Raw genomic sequence first — 14,727 nt, 5'->3', positions numbered from 1 at the left:
ACACACACACACACACACACACACACACACACACACACACACACACAAAAGAATATCAAAGGGAATGTAAGAAATTACTTCAAGTCGTCAGTTAGTGGTTTTCAGTGGACAGGTGAGCTACAGCCATACAGCAGACATAATAATGCTAGTTGGTCACACTTTATACCTAACCTAGCTAGTCTTAACATGACATTTCAAACAGAAGAGAGTAACAACTCAGCTTACCAATGATGCAAATACATATTTCTGGTCTTTTTCTTGAAGGAAAACTAAAATGTCAGTGAGGAGAACTGCTTGAACCTCTGAAAAGTAGAAAGAGAAAGACAAGCTTTTTATAAAATCAGGTTCAGTAATGCATAGTAACTGTACCTGAGATCACCCCCAGTCCTCCCCACCCCAATGGTTATGTAACTCTGTAGGATTCAGAGCTGGTCAGTAGGTTTTAGAGGCACTTTATTCTATTTTTAAAGTATTTGAACTTATTTTGTTATCTTTAATGTACTATACTATCTAGCATTTTACAAATCTTATGACAAATGTTATTTTCAGCAGTAAGTATAAAAGAAGTATTAAATACACCGAAACCCCAGATTTCTCACTTAGAAACACGAGGACGAAATGTAAATTCCAGATCCAAAATAGGTCCTTTATGATGTTGCTACAAGGAGAAATGAGTAACTCACACTTTGTAAGTCAATGTGTCACTTTCAGCTCCACCTTTCCTGGGATGTTCTGAGGGACATTACTTGACCCACAAAACAGAGATTTCAAACATATAAAAAGTGACTGCCAAAGCCAATAATTTCTTTTATCCTAGATGCATTTTAGGCACATCATAACCTTATCTCAGAAAAGGTTCACTGCTCAATCCTGAAAAGACACATCCTGTATTGCACTGTGTGTGTGTGCGTGTGTGTGCGTGTGTGTGCACGTTCATGCGTATGCATGCATGTGTGCATGAACTTGTGTGTCTTCTAGAAGTTGACTTTGGGTCTTTTCCTCCATTACTCTCTTTACCTTATTTCTAAAACAGGTTTTCTGTCCCCCTCTCCCACTTACTGGCTGGTACTTGTAATTTCTGGCTGGATTGGACAGTCAGTGAGCTGTGGGGATCCTCCCTGTCTCTAACTGGGGCTCTTCTCATCCAGGTTATAGGAATGCATGACTGCACCTGGCTTCTCTATCCGTTCTGGAGATCTGAATTCAGGACTTACTACATGACAGAAAGCCACCCAAAAGGTGAGTAACCAACTAAGCCATTACTCTGTACTGAAAAGAAAGCTTTAAGTATAAAGGTTAACTTCAACCAATGATAAATCACAAACAACCTTTAGCAACATATTCCATGAAATATTTTTCATTCTCCTCACCACCCACTAGTGTTGGAGAAGAAATCCCTAGTTCTGTGCGTGCTGGGTAAGCACTCTACCTGCGCTACATTCACGGCCACAGTTTGTAAGCTCTCCCAATTTCTCACTATAGTAATTGCCAGGAAAAGTGCCCACAAGTGACTTAAGTATGATAAAACACAGCCTTTCCCCTCACACACATAAAGACCTGGTTTTAATCCCCAGCACTGCATAAAATACGGTGTGGTGGTACACACCTGTAATCCTAGCACTTGGTAGGTTGAGTGATAGGATCAGTTCAAGGTGACCCTCAGCTGAGTTTGTGACTAGCCTGGGATATCTGAGATTCCCTTACCTGCTGCCCTTCTAAAACAGGCCAGAGACATTATAAGCAAAAGACTAGCACTCCCTCACCCATCCCACCCCACCCCAGATAGCTTAAACTGTCCTTGACACAGTCTAGAGTCATCCGAGAGGAAAGTCTCCACTGAGAAACTGCCTAGATCAAAGACACCTGTGGCCACGTCTGTGGCGGAGTGCTTTGTTATTACTTCGGGAGGCTTCAGCCCACTTTAGGTAGTGGCATTTTCTAGGTGATCCTGGGCTATGTAACAAAGCTAGCTAAGCAGGGGCCCATAAGCAAGACAAGTGTTTCTCCTGGTTCTTGCTTAAGTTCCCTTCCTTATGTACCTCAAAGATGTCCTGTGACATGGAAGTGTAATAAAACTCTTTCCTGCACAGTAAGCTGCTTTTTGTAAGCGTTGCTAACCACAGCAACAGAAAGGAAACAACCATAACACTCACACGGACATACTCTAGCTTCATAGGGAGAAGTGAGTTCAGCTTCTACAGCTGGTAGTCGGCTCTCTTCCAGCCCATTAAAGCAAAACCAAGTGTGGAAAAAAGAATGTAATGGGGGAGGTAAGAAAGACATAATGCCATGTTTCCTCTCATATGCAGATTTAAACTGAACTAACTATTCATATGTAACATGAAAACTGAAGGAGGACTATTTGGGGCAAGAAGAGGACCAGAAGGAGGTAGTGGAGGAGTGAACCAACCATGTATTGTATACTAAAATATCATAATGAAACCCATTGTTTCATATGTTAAAAAGACTAATTTAGCAAAAGAATCCCTGTTTTGTCTGAACTTATGGCTAATTGCGGAATATTAACTATGACACATACGAGGTGGGCAGTCGTTGTGTGCTCCTTTAATCCCAGCACTCAGGGGGCAAAGGCAGGCAGAGCTCTCGGAGTTTGAGGCCAGACTGATACATAGAGTGAGTTCCAGGACAGCCAGGGCTATACAGAGAAACCCCGTTTTGGTAAAACAAAACAAAATACACAAAAATACACACAAAAACAAAACTACACACAACAGGCTAGTGTGTAGTTCAGTGGTGTCTAACACTCAAGCAGATCCTGGTTCTACCACCATCCCCGAAATGGAACAAAACAAACAATTCAACATCTCTAATTGGAGCCAGGAGCTTAAAAAAAAAAGAAAGAAAGAAACAAAACAAAGATAAAGACAGACAACTCCTGATTTGACTAACAATCTTTTAGGCAAACACAGGGACAGCGCACGTGTCCTGGCCACCTGGTGAGAACTGCCAGGCTGACCCTTACTCGGTTTTCCCCTGGAAAGTAGAGCCTCACAGGGCTCCTTGGGAAACAGTGGGGGCTGATTTACGCAGTTGTTTCACCTTCTAATTTTCCCTGCACTATCATGAGTTCTGATAAGTTATTATTTTAAAGTTATTATTTAAAGTTTTACTTTAAAATAATTCAGGTATCTGCCAAAAATAAGGTCTAAAAGCATAATTTTCAACTTTGTTGGATCCTGAGGTTTATATGACCAGTGTTATGGATCAGAGAAAAACAATTCCACCCCTCCAATACAGTACTGGCTGTTTTTGGCACATGTTTATTGGGATGTGAAAATGACTAAAACTCAACTCATTCTCCCCAATGCAGGCATTTCAAGCCAGAAACCTATTCTTCTACTGGTTTAGCCACAACTTTATTCCAACAGCTGGAACCTATTTGTTTTTATTTTGGGAATAAACTGTCATGTAAAGGAAAAGTATGAAGTGCTGGCTTTAGGCAACAGCAGTTCTAGCAAATCTGGGTCCTCAGGACAAGGACAGGTATTTCTGAACTGACAGCCTGCTTGAAAGATGGCCTCAGAGTACAGAGTGAAAAGGGCTAAGGGCCACTGCCCCAGACCACCACAGTATAGTAAGGCTGAAAGGAAGGAAGGGCTTAATTCAAGCTCACCACAGCGTATCTGAAATACTGCTGACTACTGGCAAGGGACACGTTAAAAATTACCCATGCTTCTTTTTCACATCTTCACTGCTGTACAGGCACTGGTCAATGCTTTCTGAAATCCCTCACCAGTTCCAAATGCCTCTGTCACTTCTGATATACGCTGCACCACTCCCAGTTATGTTAAAAACAAAACAAAACAAAACAAAGACAGGTGGGCGTGGTAGTGCATGCCAGTGATCCCAATACTCTTTGAGGCAGAGGTAGGTGAATCTCTGTGACTTTGAGGCCAGCCTGGTCTATAAAGTGAGTCCAGGGCAGTGAAGGATACAAGGCTACACAGAAAAACCCTGTCTGGAAAAACAAAACAACAACAAAACCCCCAAACACAAAACATCTATTTCATGTGAAATTCTTTCAATGTGAACAATTCCATGCCCCACAACCAGCAAAAGTATTAAGCACCAACTCCTCAGTATGTGGCATACCTTGGCAGTTGGATCCCAGCAGTTTCTTATCTCCTGTCACTTCCTGAAGTCGTCTGGGAGTCCTAAAGATGTAATTTTCCCAGGCCCTCCCAATTCCATGCTTTCCTGACTCCACCAACACCTTTCTCTTCATTCTTCAAGGCTTAGCTCCTTCCTCTTTATTCTAGTGCCCACCACACAGAAGAACAAGTACCTCCTTCTTGCATGCTGGAGGGCAGCTGCCCGGCAGGAACTATGTTCTAAGCATGTTAAAGCTATGCTAAGGGCGCCTGAATGCTCTGACAGCGACACCTATAGGCATCATCCCTTCGCTGAGACAGGGAAGGAAACATTCTTTCTGTGATCAGCATGCTACTGGGACAATAGTGCAACCGTGGCATGCTCGGTATCCTCAGCTCACTGAATCCAGGACTGTGGCAGGAATACCTGAAGCTGTTGGAAACTTAGAGCTCACATACACAGGGTGCCTATCCAGTAAAGGTTTGGTGAAACTCACCATTTTCATAAAAGTGAGATGTACTGATGAGAGTTAAAAAAATAATCTCTTAACTTCCTTAAATTATTGGAGGTGACTGATGAAATGTGAGAACTCATAAAAATGAATGAGTAAATCTTTAATGATGTACTCTGTTTTAGAGAAAAATGAAAGACACTAATATCATGAAGTAATAATGAAATGTTATTCTTGCCTTTCTCTAAGGTCTCAGAAGGTCTTTTGGAAATGAAAAATTGTCAACCTCATAGGTTCACAGCCCCTGACTCACAATTCTGCCACCGACTCCAATCCCACAGTAGCCATTTAGTACCTCTCTGGGGGAATATGTCTTCCCCAATAGTCTGCTGTATGTATTAATCTGATCCTTTGTTTTAAAACTCACACTTGGCCAGTTTTCCTAAGTGTACTGTTCCTTATTGCCACATTTCATAGGCCTTCCTTTTTTTTTTTTATTATTAGTTACATTTTATTAACTCTGTATCCCAGCTGTATCCCACTCCCTTATTCCTTCCCAAGCCCTCCCCCCCTCACTCATCTCCTCCCTGCCCCTTTCCAAGTCCACTGATTGGGGAGGACCTCCTCCCCTTTCATCTGACCCTGTTTTATCAGGTATCTTCAGGACTGGCTGCAAAGTCCTTCATAGGCCTTCCTTTGTAAGCTGTCTGAAACGAGTCTTTCCGACATATTATTAAATGGCTGTTGCCCAGGTAATGTCTGGATATGGCTATCTAAGAAGAAACCTGTTGGTGAAGTACAGAAGAATCTGGATTTTTCCTGTTCTCCCCAGGCACACAGACATGGAAGCAATCTTACCTTTCAACCTTCCAGTTGTGCTCTTCAGAAACACACTCCCATCCCGCACCAGCTTCTTCCGTTTCAAATCCTCCTTGGCAAACATCTGCCCACTTTTCATCCGCATGATCGACTTGCTATCAGTCTTCGTGTAAATCTCACCGAGACGTACTTTCTTCTCATAACTTGCCACTTTGCTGTCCACAGCTCCAATCACATCCTTTACCAGGCTCAAGGACTGAGTTAGGTCTTCCTGTTCTACTTCATTGTCTTGGGAGAAAAGACCAATTCTACTTTTAATGGCTCCTTGCACACAAGCGCAGAAGGGGGGAGTCTACACCACCACAGTCCCCTTACTGTTACACTTTCACATTGGGGCCAATGCACCAAGTCACATGCTACTTTTCCTGCTGCTCTAAGTTTAATTCCAAAGGACATTAGAAGTTCTCAGCACTGTGGATGATATGCAATTATATGCTCCAAAATAAAAGACACTGATGTTTTAGACAGAGAGCAGCAAAGGTGAGTAACCAGCTCCTCAGTTATCTTTAACTACTCTTTAATGTTATTGCCTCATAACTTTTAATGTAACTGCTTACATTAAAAGCATTAGCTGATAGAAACCACTACATGTTTATTAAATGAGGCAGAGTAACAATTTTAGCACTTACAGGAAGAAATGATGGGAACTGCTGACCACGTCCAACTAGCACTACCAGAACTAGTGCTCAGGGCACTTAACCTTTTAACAGAACCAACAGATGGTCCCTGCTTGATATCATCTATCTACCCCAACTGTAGTAATTTCACATTCCAAGTTGGTATTCCAGAAAGCAAGTCCAGGGCTTGTACATAACCAGGAACACTCTAGCAGTAATTTGTTTCCAGGTGTTTCTCAGTTTTTGCCTCAACACAGGGCCTCACTGGCTGCCCAAGTCAGACTTGAATCTGCTCTAAGTCCTAGCAGCCTTAAAGTTGGAGTTTTTGTTTCCCTATAATCTCAGCACTTGAGAGGCTGAGTGGGAAAATCATGGGTTTGAGACTAGACTGCACTACACAGTGAAACACGGTCTTAAAAAACTAAAAATGGCAATAAAATAAACAGCCATGAAAAGGTGTTTTCAAGTAAACTACAGATGCTATCTCACACCTGTAATCTAAGCACTTTTTGGAGGTGTGAAGGAAGAATTGCTGTGAATTTGAGGCTAGTCTGGGCCAAAGTGAGAACCTGTGCCCATAAATGAATGAATGATGAGTAAGTAAATAAAACCACTGAGATAAATGCAGAAACTCTGGTAGGCCTGCTGATTATGACAGAGCTCTGCTATAGTGGTTTCCAGGGCTATCTAGATCCAAATTTCCAAGGAGACTCACCTTTGGTACATTGCAGTATCCTTTGGAATAAAACTGGGTACTTAGTGATCCTCTGAGTTACAAGTAATATGCACTCTGGAATTCCGAGCCTTCTTACTACTGAGCTGCTCATCTTCTTCTGCAAGGGAGTGAATAAATTGTTAGTCACTAAGTGAGGAGGTGGCTCTAGCCAAGACAGAGTGTAGTTTTGACCATAATGGGGACGCTTGTGTTTTAGTTCAGTACCTTCACAAAGGCTTGGAAACGCTTATCCTTTGTGTAGAGGTCTTTGAAGTAGTTGACAGACTGGTTGTGCTGCCCACAGAACTTGCCATATGTCTTCTTCAAGCGCTCTGCATTCTCACCTGAAAACTGCCCAGGAAAGAGAACAGAAATTAAACCACAATTCAGGGCATCATTTTGTAGAAAGCTGCCAATCTGGTTGTAAAATGCAAGAATGCGTCCTAATAATATCCCACCCCCACGATTAAACGGTACAGCAGCTTTGGCGAACAGTTTGGCACTTTATCAAATGGTTAAACGGTGTGCTCTCAGAATTTCTAGTGTAGGTTTCTTTACTCACAGCGGAGAGGCAGTACTACTACCACAAACCAATTAACCTAAAAGGTGGAGTCCGATCATGTACAGAACAACAAATGAATACCACAGAACTAACGTTTCAGTCCCAGCATGAAAGGGCTTACTATAGTTGTGTACAAACATAAGGAACTACAAACAAGAAGCCAAGATGTGATACCTATGCAGTTCTGAAGGCAGAAAGAGAGAAGCGGACAGTGTTTGGAAGAGAGAGTCTTGGGGAAGATGGTTCTTTATTTGTCGGGCTCCACATTAGGCTCATTATTGAATAGGACTATTCACTCCACATTTGCCAAACACAAGCATCTCACATTGAACACACATTTATCTGCATCACACCTGTTTTTACACACTTCCTTAGGGCAGAGACCTACATAATATTCAACTGTGCAGTTCTACCCCTGGCATTTAATAGACAGAAAATCCTTTTAGAATGACTGAATACACTAATAAAATGATCAAGGGTAGGATATGGACTCAAGGATACTGGAGGAGGACAAGATTTCTAGTTCTTGGCCAAGCCTGTAGTCCCAGTTCCTTGAGGCTGAGAAAGCCTCAATATACAAGTGAATACAGGGTGGGGATGTGGCTCAATGGTAGCATGCTGACCTACCATGCCTGAGAAGCCCTTGGATCAAACCCTAGTACTGCCCTCAGCCCCAATCCAATTCTCACTTAGCTGTTCTAGGGGTTAGACCTCTGGCATCTACACAGAAACAGGGATTTGGTGAGGGAGAAAGATCTAGTCACATATGTGTGATACTCTTATCTGCTGAGGTTTTACTAGCAACATTTCCTTTTTCAAAAACATTTCAAAAATAAATATCAAAAGCTACCTATGACATACATTGAAAAAGATAAAAATACTTGTGTGCTGAGTTTCTTTGGAGTGGGACTGAAATCAAATCATATATTGCAAATGTAACAAATATTATGAAGTGTTTCAGACTTCATATTGATCAATTAATTGCTTAAGCTTCAACTGGTCTTGAGATAGGTAAGATCCTTTTCTGATGAGCCACAAGGAAAGCCATATATCTTTTTATTTCTTAAACAGGATTGTTTCTGATGATTGTATGGACTTAAAATTTTTTTTTACTATATATTTCATTATATATACACTTAACCTTCTAAAAATAGCATAAGCTACTTTACCTCTACTTTCCTTACTTTACAGAAAATGAAATCGACATTTAGATTAAGTCAATTTGTTAAGTCTAAAGAGAAAAATGGTGGAACTGAATATACAAGTAGGGATGCAGAATTACAAAGCTTCCCAGCTACCCCACTGCATGAGAAAAGCTTTCCCGCTGCTCACCTGATTGACAAGCACATCCCCTATCCTCTTGACAAGAAAGTTCTTTTCACTTTTATCCACCAGAGACTCCTTCTTCCGCTCCAGGATTCTCTGAAAGAACTGGCTGTGGATACTGATCAGTTCAGCCAAACAGGGGAACAGCTTTTCCACCATCTGCTGCTCAAAGAGCAGATCTGTCATCATCCCCCGGCTGTACACGTCACTCATAATCTTGAGCGTGCGGATGTGATGTAACTCGGTCTGCATCAGCTCTACAAGAAGACAGATCAAGGGTCTTTCAAAGATCACCAGCTAAGCTTGTAAGGTTAGGTTAGGGTCCAACTGAAACTTTAAAACTGAGTAAACAACTGTCTTCCCCTAAGCAGTCTCATCTTACTCTGCCTTTGCACTAACCTAACATCATTTTCTGATGACAGCTATATTGAATTCAGACAGTTTTAAATGGTTTCCAAAGAAATCTTCATTGGATTCAGTTCCTTTCATTTACTGGGCTCTGTTTCCTAGAAATGATTGCTGTTTCAGCTTTCTAGTATAGCTCAAGAACTAAGAGGCGTTTTTTAGAAGGCATCTCTTTCACAGACTTTATATTTTTTGCATGCTTTGAACTGTCGACTGATATGAGAGACAGTAGAATGAGGCATCTAGGGCAAAATGAACTAAAGGACGTAAGCCATATGTCTCCATACTCCAGTAGTTTTATAGGAAACCTTTATGATGCTGCATATTCAAAAATTAATTCTCCACAACCCAACAATCGCCCACTTAAACAGGTTGGACAGGGTAACTCCTTTTCCAGTCTCTGCAACAGAGAATGGTTTCTCTGCCTCTCAATAACCCCCCACTGGTATGCAAGCTGGATAGTACACATCAAATACAAGTAAAGCAATGAAGCATCTCACCGTAAATCACTTCCTGCCGTTTGACCACATCTTTCTTCTGCTGTTTAAGGAACTTGCTGTCAACCGTCCGGCTCCATGACTCTGCTTCTAGCTGTTTAGACTCACTTTCAAAGTCTCCCATCAGCTGTCCTTCATTCATCTCTGTACCTACTCCTCAAAATACAAAAAAAGCAACCTCAGGATCTTAGGTTTCTGACCCCTAAAATTCTGGATTTTCCTCTATGAGGAAATGAGTTCAAAAGACAAATCCTCTGTACTGGTGTAGAGGATACTCAAGGAGAATATAACCAATATTAGGCAGGATCAATGTCAAGTTTACGAATGATAAACGTCACATAAACTGAACAAGAGTGAAACAATTCCATTGTGAAGTTGGAGCTTGAAGTTCTGATATCTTTATGTGCTGTACATGTTTACCTGAGGTTTACAATTGTATAGACACAGAACTGAATGGATACAGAGTCTGGAGGAAGAAAAGCATCAGCACTACAGAATGCCTACATTAACATCAACGTTTCCTTCAACGAAAAGCCAACAGGGCAGGAGTGACTGCCAGTGTATGTGTTGTGCATGACTCTTTACATGCAATTTAGAGACTCCTTCCAGGGAGGGGAGGGAGAAAAGCAGGTATTGCTACTTGGTAACAGTATGCTAGGAGGTGCACTGGATCTTTACAAAGATTTAGTAACATAAGCCAAAGTTGCCCCTTACCCTCATCAGTAAGTGATTCTGTTGACTCATTGACCTTGCAGATTTTATTCAGTGAGTCTGTTGAATGAGATAGGAATTTCCAGGTGTTTGACATATTCTCATCACTGCCAACTCTAAAGACAAAAAGAAGGATATACTGTCAAATTCATTCTAACACACTGTCTAATTCACACATTTTTAAGTGAATTCCTAAAAAACTCTACTAAGATGACAGTTTGCTGGACGTTTTATGATATCTCAGGACAAATTACTCAGGTATATAGCAAAATGAAGCATTATTAAAAAGTTTAGTAAGCATTATCATTGCAAATTCAATTTTAGCTCAACTTTTGAGGCTTAAAAGAAAGGTACTCAGCAAAGTAAATGTCTTTCCTTAAATCATGTACACATTATATAGAAAAAATTTTAAATTTAGGAGCTGGGCAGCTAAGAGCTAAGAGCACTGGATGCTCTTTCAAAGGATCTGAGTTTGAGTCGCAGCATGAATACGGCAGCTCACAACCAGGGTGATCCAATACCCTCTTCCAGCCTCCACAAGCAACAGGCATGCACAAGGGGCACAGACACACTTGTGGGCAAAACACATGTACACGTAAAATACATTTATTTCAAAAATATTGCAAATCACTTTTTAAAAAAAAAAACACATCACTTTCTTTTTTTAGGCTTATTTTATTTTATTTTATTTTTTTTATTAAGTATACTTATTTATTTTATGTAGACGGGTACTTTGTCTACACATACATCTGCACACCAGAAAACAGCATCAGACAGTTATGAGCTGCCATGTGGTGCTGGAAATTGAACTCAGGACCTTCGGGAGAGCAGTGAGTGCTCTTAACCACTGAGCCACCTCTCCAGCCCCAACATTACTTTCTTAAAAATTAGAGTGTTACTGATCACTCTGATAAATGACATCCTTTGGGCCTTTTAACCTTAACTCACAAGCTAGCACAGTAGGTACCAAGTAAATGTTTGTTCTATGACACAACAGCTAGTGAAACTCATCTGAACTTCAAATTTTCTTTAAAACTCTGTTTCAAAGTTACAATGCCAATGATTTTGATGACATTACAACTATGAAAAGAAGACTTTTAGAGATCATGAAAATAGAGACAAAGAAGACTATCTGAAATGTTTGTTTTGAGGAGACATTAGCTAACACAGAGGTGACAAAGCACAAACAAAAGCAAGCTTTGCATCATTAGTAAAAATTTTTGATCCAATCTAGGTCAGGAGACATGTAAGTGGTGTTAAGTCCTACATTTTGGAGGACTGATATTTGATGAATGGGGGAGTAGGGACGACTCAGGAGGACATTTTATCCCAAACAGTCGCATCATAATTAGCCCTTTGCTAACATGACAATCAATGCTGGACAACCCATGGCCTTAGCAACGTTTAAGAGGCTACAAATGGAACTCAATGCAAACAAGCAAGAAGGAACCTAATTGGACTGATGGCCCAGGCTTCACCACCATAATAAACTGCCTTCAGAGGTAACAACAGAAAGGAGATTAAAAAAAAATAAGCACAACCAGGTTCATCTGAATGGTACAAAGGTGTGACATCTGAAGACGGAGGTGGTTACAATGGAATATTCGTAATTAAATAATCTTTTCCATGACTCAGGTTCTTCAAAAGCTGGGCTGATCATGCACAAATGCCTAAAGCAATCCAGCCTGAAAATGGAACACCCGATAAACAGTCTGCATTATAAGCATGAGTATCAACACAGTACAATAACACAACTTCCAACCTCCTTATCATCCAATGTGTGCCAAGCCATTATTTTACACATCCACTCTTTAAGTGTGTGTGTCAAATGTAGTGATTATTATATGGTACCCAGATGTCAACTGTGGAATCGTTACTTACCCAGTGATGTTTTGTATGGAGACACTTTTAGAGAGGGAGACATTCTGCTGGGACCGTCTGTTAGTAAATATTGGTGCAGCAGTGGCCTCGTCAGCCAAAAGCACTGCAGACCTAGGGCGCTCCTTAGGCTGTGAAGCTGCAAGGGAAGAGGATATTAATCCAAGCATCACCTTTCCAACCCCAGATCCTTAGTGCTGACTTATCAAACAAAAGCCACAAAACCACAAAATGCCTTAAATACATAAGCTCTTTTATTACTATTACTATTATTTAAGTTTAAAGATGAGGTCTTTCTGCTTGGCTATCCTTGAACTCAGAGATCAATTCAAGTGCTGGAATTAAAGGCACATGTCACCATGTAGGTAGAGATCATGAAAATAGAGACAAAGAAGACTGTCTGAAATGTTTGTTTTGAGGAGGCATTAGCTAACATTAGGTAGGTTGAACCTCTGAAAACTCAACTCAGGTCCTCTGGGAGAGCAGCAAGTGCTCCTAATCACTGAGTATCTCTCTAGGCCCTACTCATTATTTGGAAGTATGTATTTTGACCAATTTCCTGAATTTATGGACAGAAAAAAAATACCTATTTCATATCATACAGGTTATTGATTCTCATATGGAGTATTTTTCCTTAACATGACCAAACAAGAAATTGAAGCTCTAGTCTAAAGTGATCAAACTAGCACATGAGCACTAAATTATTTTTCCTTGGTAAGTGAGCTCCTGCCAAAGATGTAAATATTTGTATCTGTTTATCCCCAGGAGGGTCAAGAGCTAAGTGAAGTAAGATATGGGGGCTGGTATAATTTTACAGTATTGCAGATACCTTTATTAAATAATAAAACAATAACTGGTTTCCAATTAAAGTTTTATTTAGACAACAGAACACCAGAAATAGGGTATGCTACAATATGACTGGCCCTTGCTGCAGGAGTACATATAAGATGTAGGCCTCTTGGGTAATATGCTTAAGCGTAGTCCACAGCATATCCTAAGTGTTTCAGAAGGATGTTCAGTGAGCAAATGAAATATTACAAAGGAAGAAACAGTAGTTTTTAGACTACAGTGAGGGTGCAGACAGGCTAGAAGGAAAACAGAATATTCTGATGGGAAAACCATATGAATAATGGCAAAAATAATCATATAGAATTAGTGCAAAAAAGGAGAAAAAGGAAGTAGAGGGAGAAGGACACACATACACACACAGAAGAACTATCAGTGAGAAGAAGAAATAGAATGCTATGCATAGCCCTCACTGTCGTAAAGAACACCTCGTGTCTAAAGGCTGCGGAAGACACAAACACCACGCAACGTGAACCCACAGCCGTGCTCCTGTGTGTATGTGTGCTTGCCCAGGACAGCTCATGTTGGAACATCGTCTGTCTTCCTCAATAGCTCCACCTAGTTTTTGTTTTTCTTTTCTTTTCTTTTCTCTTGAGAGAGGGTCTATCGCTGAACCCTTACCACTTGGCTAGACTGGATGGACAGCAAGTTCCTGCCTGTCTCTGCTTCCCAGACCTAGGTTTTCATACATGTGGCACCACATCCAAACACAGACTTGGGTCTTTATGCTTGTCTAAGAAGCACTTTACACACTGAGCCGCCCAGCAGCTCCAGAGTTTGTACTCTTAACCACTGTAATACCAGCATTCCATCTCATCCTATTAGAGTGGCTATTATGGAGAGAAGAAAAATCAACAAATTATGGTGAGGATGCAAGTAAAAAAGAAAGCCGTATAATACTGCTGGTAGAAACAGAACTCAGTTCAACCACCATGGAAATCAGTATGAAGTTTAAACAGATTAAAAATAGAATTCCCATATGATCCAGCCATACCACTTGTGGATGCATACCCAAAAGACCCAAAGCAAGCCTGTTATAGGGATGCCTTCATACTACTGTTTACTGCAGCACTAGTCACAGTAGCCAAGCTATGGAATCAGCTTAAAATGTCTATCAGGGGATGTATGGAACAGGAAAATGTCATAAAAGGCATTTTATGCAGCTAAAAGCAAAAATGAAATTATATTATTTGAAGGAAAATGACTGGAATTGGAGCACATATGTTCAGCAGAATAATTCTACAAAATCAGACTTATATATTTTAACATATGAAATTTAAAAAGGGGGGACTTAAGGGAAAATGTGGGACTATTACTGATGGATAAGGTAAAAACAAGGAGGAAGAATGAAGGTAAGAAAAGCTGCTGGTGATCCAGGCACAGTGGTACACACCTGTAATCCCAGTACTGGGAAGGCTGAGGCAGAGAGGCAGAGGTGGATCTCTTTGAGTTCGAGGCCAGCCTGGTCTATAAAGCTAGTCCAAGACAGCCAATGCTACACAAAGAAACCTTGTATCAAAAAAACCCATAAGAAAAGAAAAGCTAGTGGAAGACTGTACTTAAAGTACATTATATATGTGAAACTCTCACGAGAAAACCCACACAGAGGAGATCAGGTAGCCACGCTTGGCAGCAGATCTGCCTGAGTCACCTTCCAGTCCCCCATTTAGTTTTTCGGTTTGTGTGTGTGTGTGTGTGTGTGTGTGTGTGTGTGTGTGTGTGTGTGT

General features: G+C 40.8%; 1 protein-coding gene across 8 annotated transcripts in view; it reads right to left on the bottom strand.

The window, feature by feature from the left end:
- Akap13 (A-kinase anchoring protein 13) overlaps positions 1-14,727 on the bottom strand; it is a 279,187-nt gene that overhangs the window by 17,985 nt on the left and 246,475 nt on the right. For 6 of the 8 annotated variants that reach the window (XM_055623428.1, XM_055623430.1, XM_055623433.1 and 3 more), the window contains 8 exons: positions 12,158-12,293; positions 10,280-10,392; positions 9,569-9,721; positions 8,670-8,920; positions 7,001-7,126; positions 6,776-6,893; positions 5,423-5,671; positions 226-302 (listed from right to left, as the gene is read on the bottom strand). In XM_055623428.1, coding sequence (XP_055479403.1) covers positions 226-302; positions 5,423-5,671; positions 6,776-6,893; positions 7,001-7,126; positions 8,670-8,920; positions 9,569-9,721; positions 10,280-10,392; positions 12,158-12,293 — 1,223 coding nt within the window. The remainder of the gene's footprint in view (positions 1-225; positions 303-5,422; positions 5,672-6,775; positions 6,894-7,000; positions 7,127-8,669; positions 8,921-9,568; positions 9,722-10,279; positions 10,393-12,157; positions 12,294-14,727) is intronic. The other 2 variants (XM_055623429.1, XM_055623431.1) reach the window with 2 other exon arrangements.

The sequence above is a fragment of the Psammomys obesus genome, unplaced genomic scaffold, assembly GCF_907164565.1.
Source record: "Psammomys obesus unplaced genomic scaffold, mPsaObe1.curated_primary_1811, whole genome shotgun sequence".
NCBI classification, from domain to species: Eukaryota; Metazoa; Chordata; class Mammalia; order Rodentia; family Muridae; genus Psammomys; species Psammomys obesus.
Note: the sequence above shows the minus strand (reverse complement) of the source record. Positions and strands in the feature narration are given on the sequence as shown.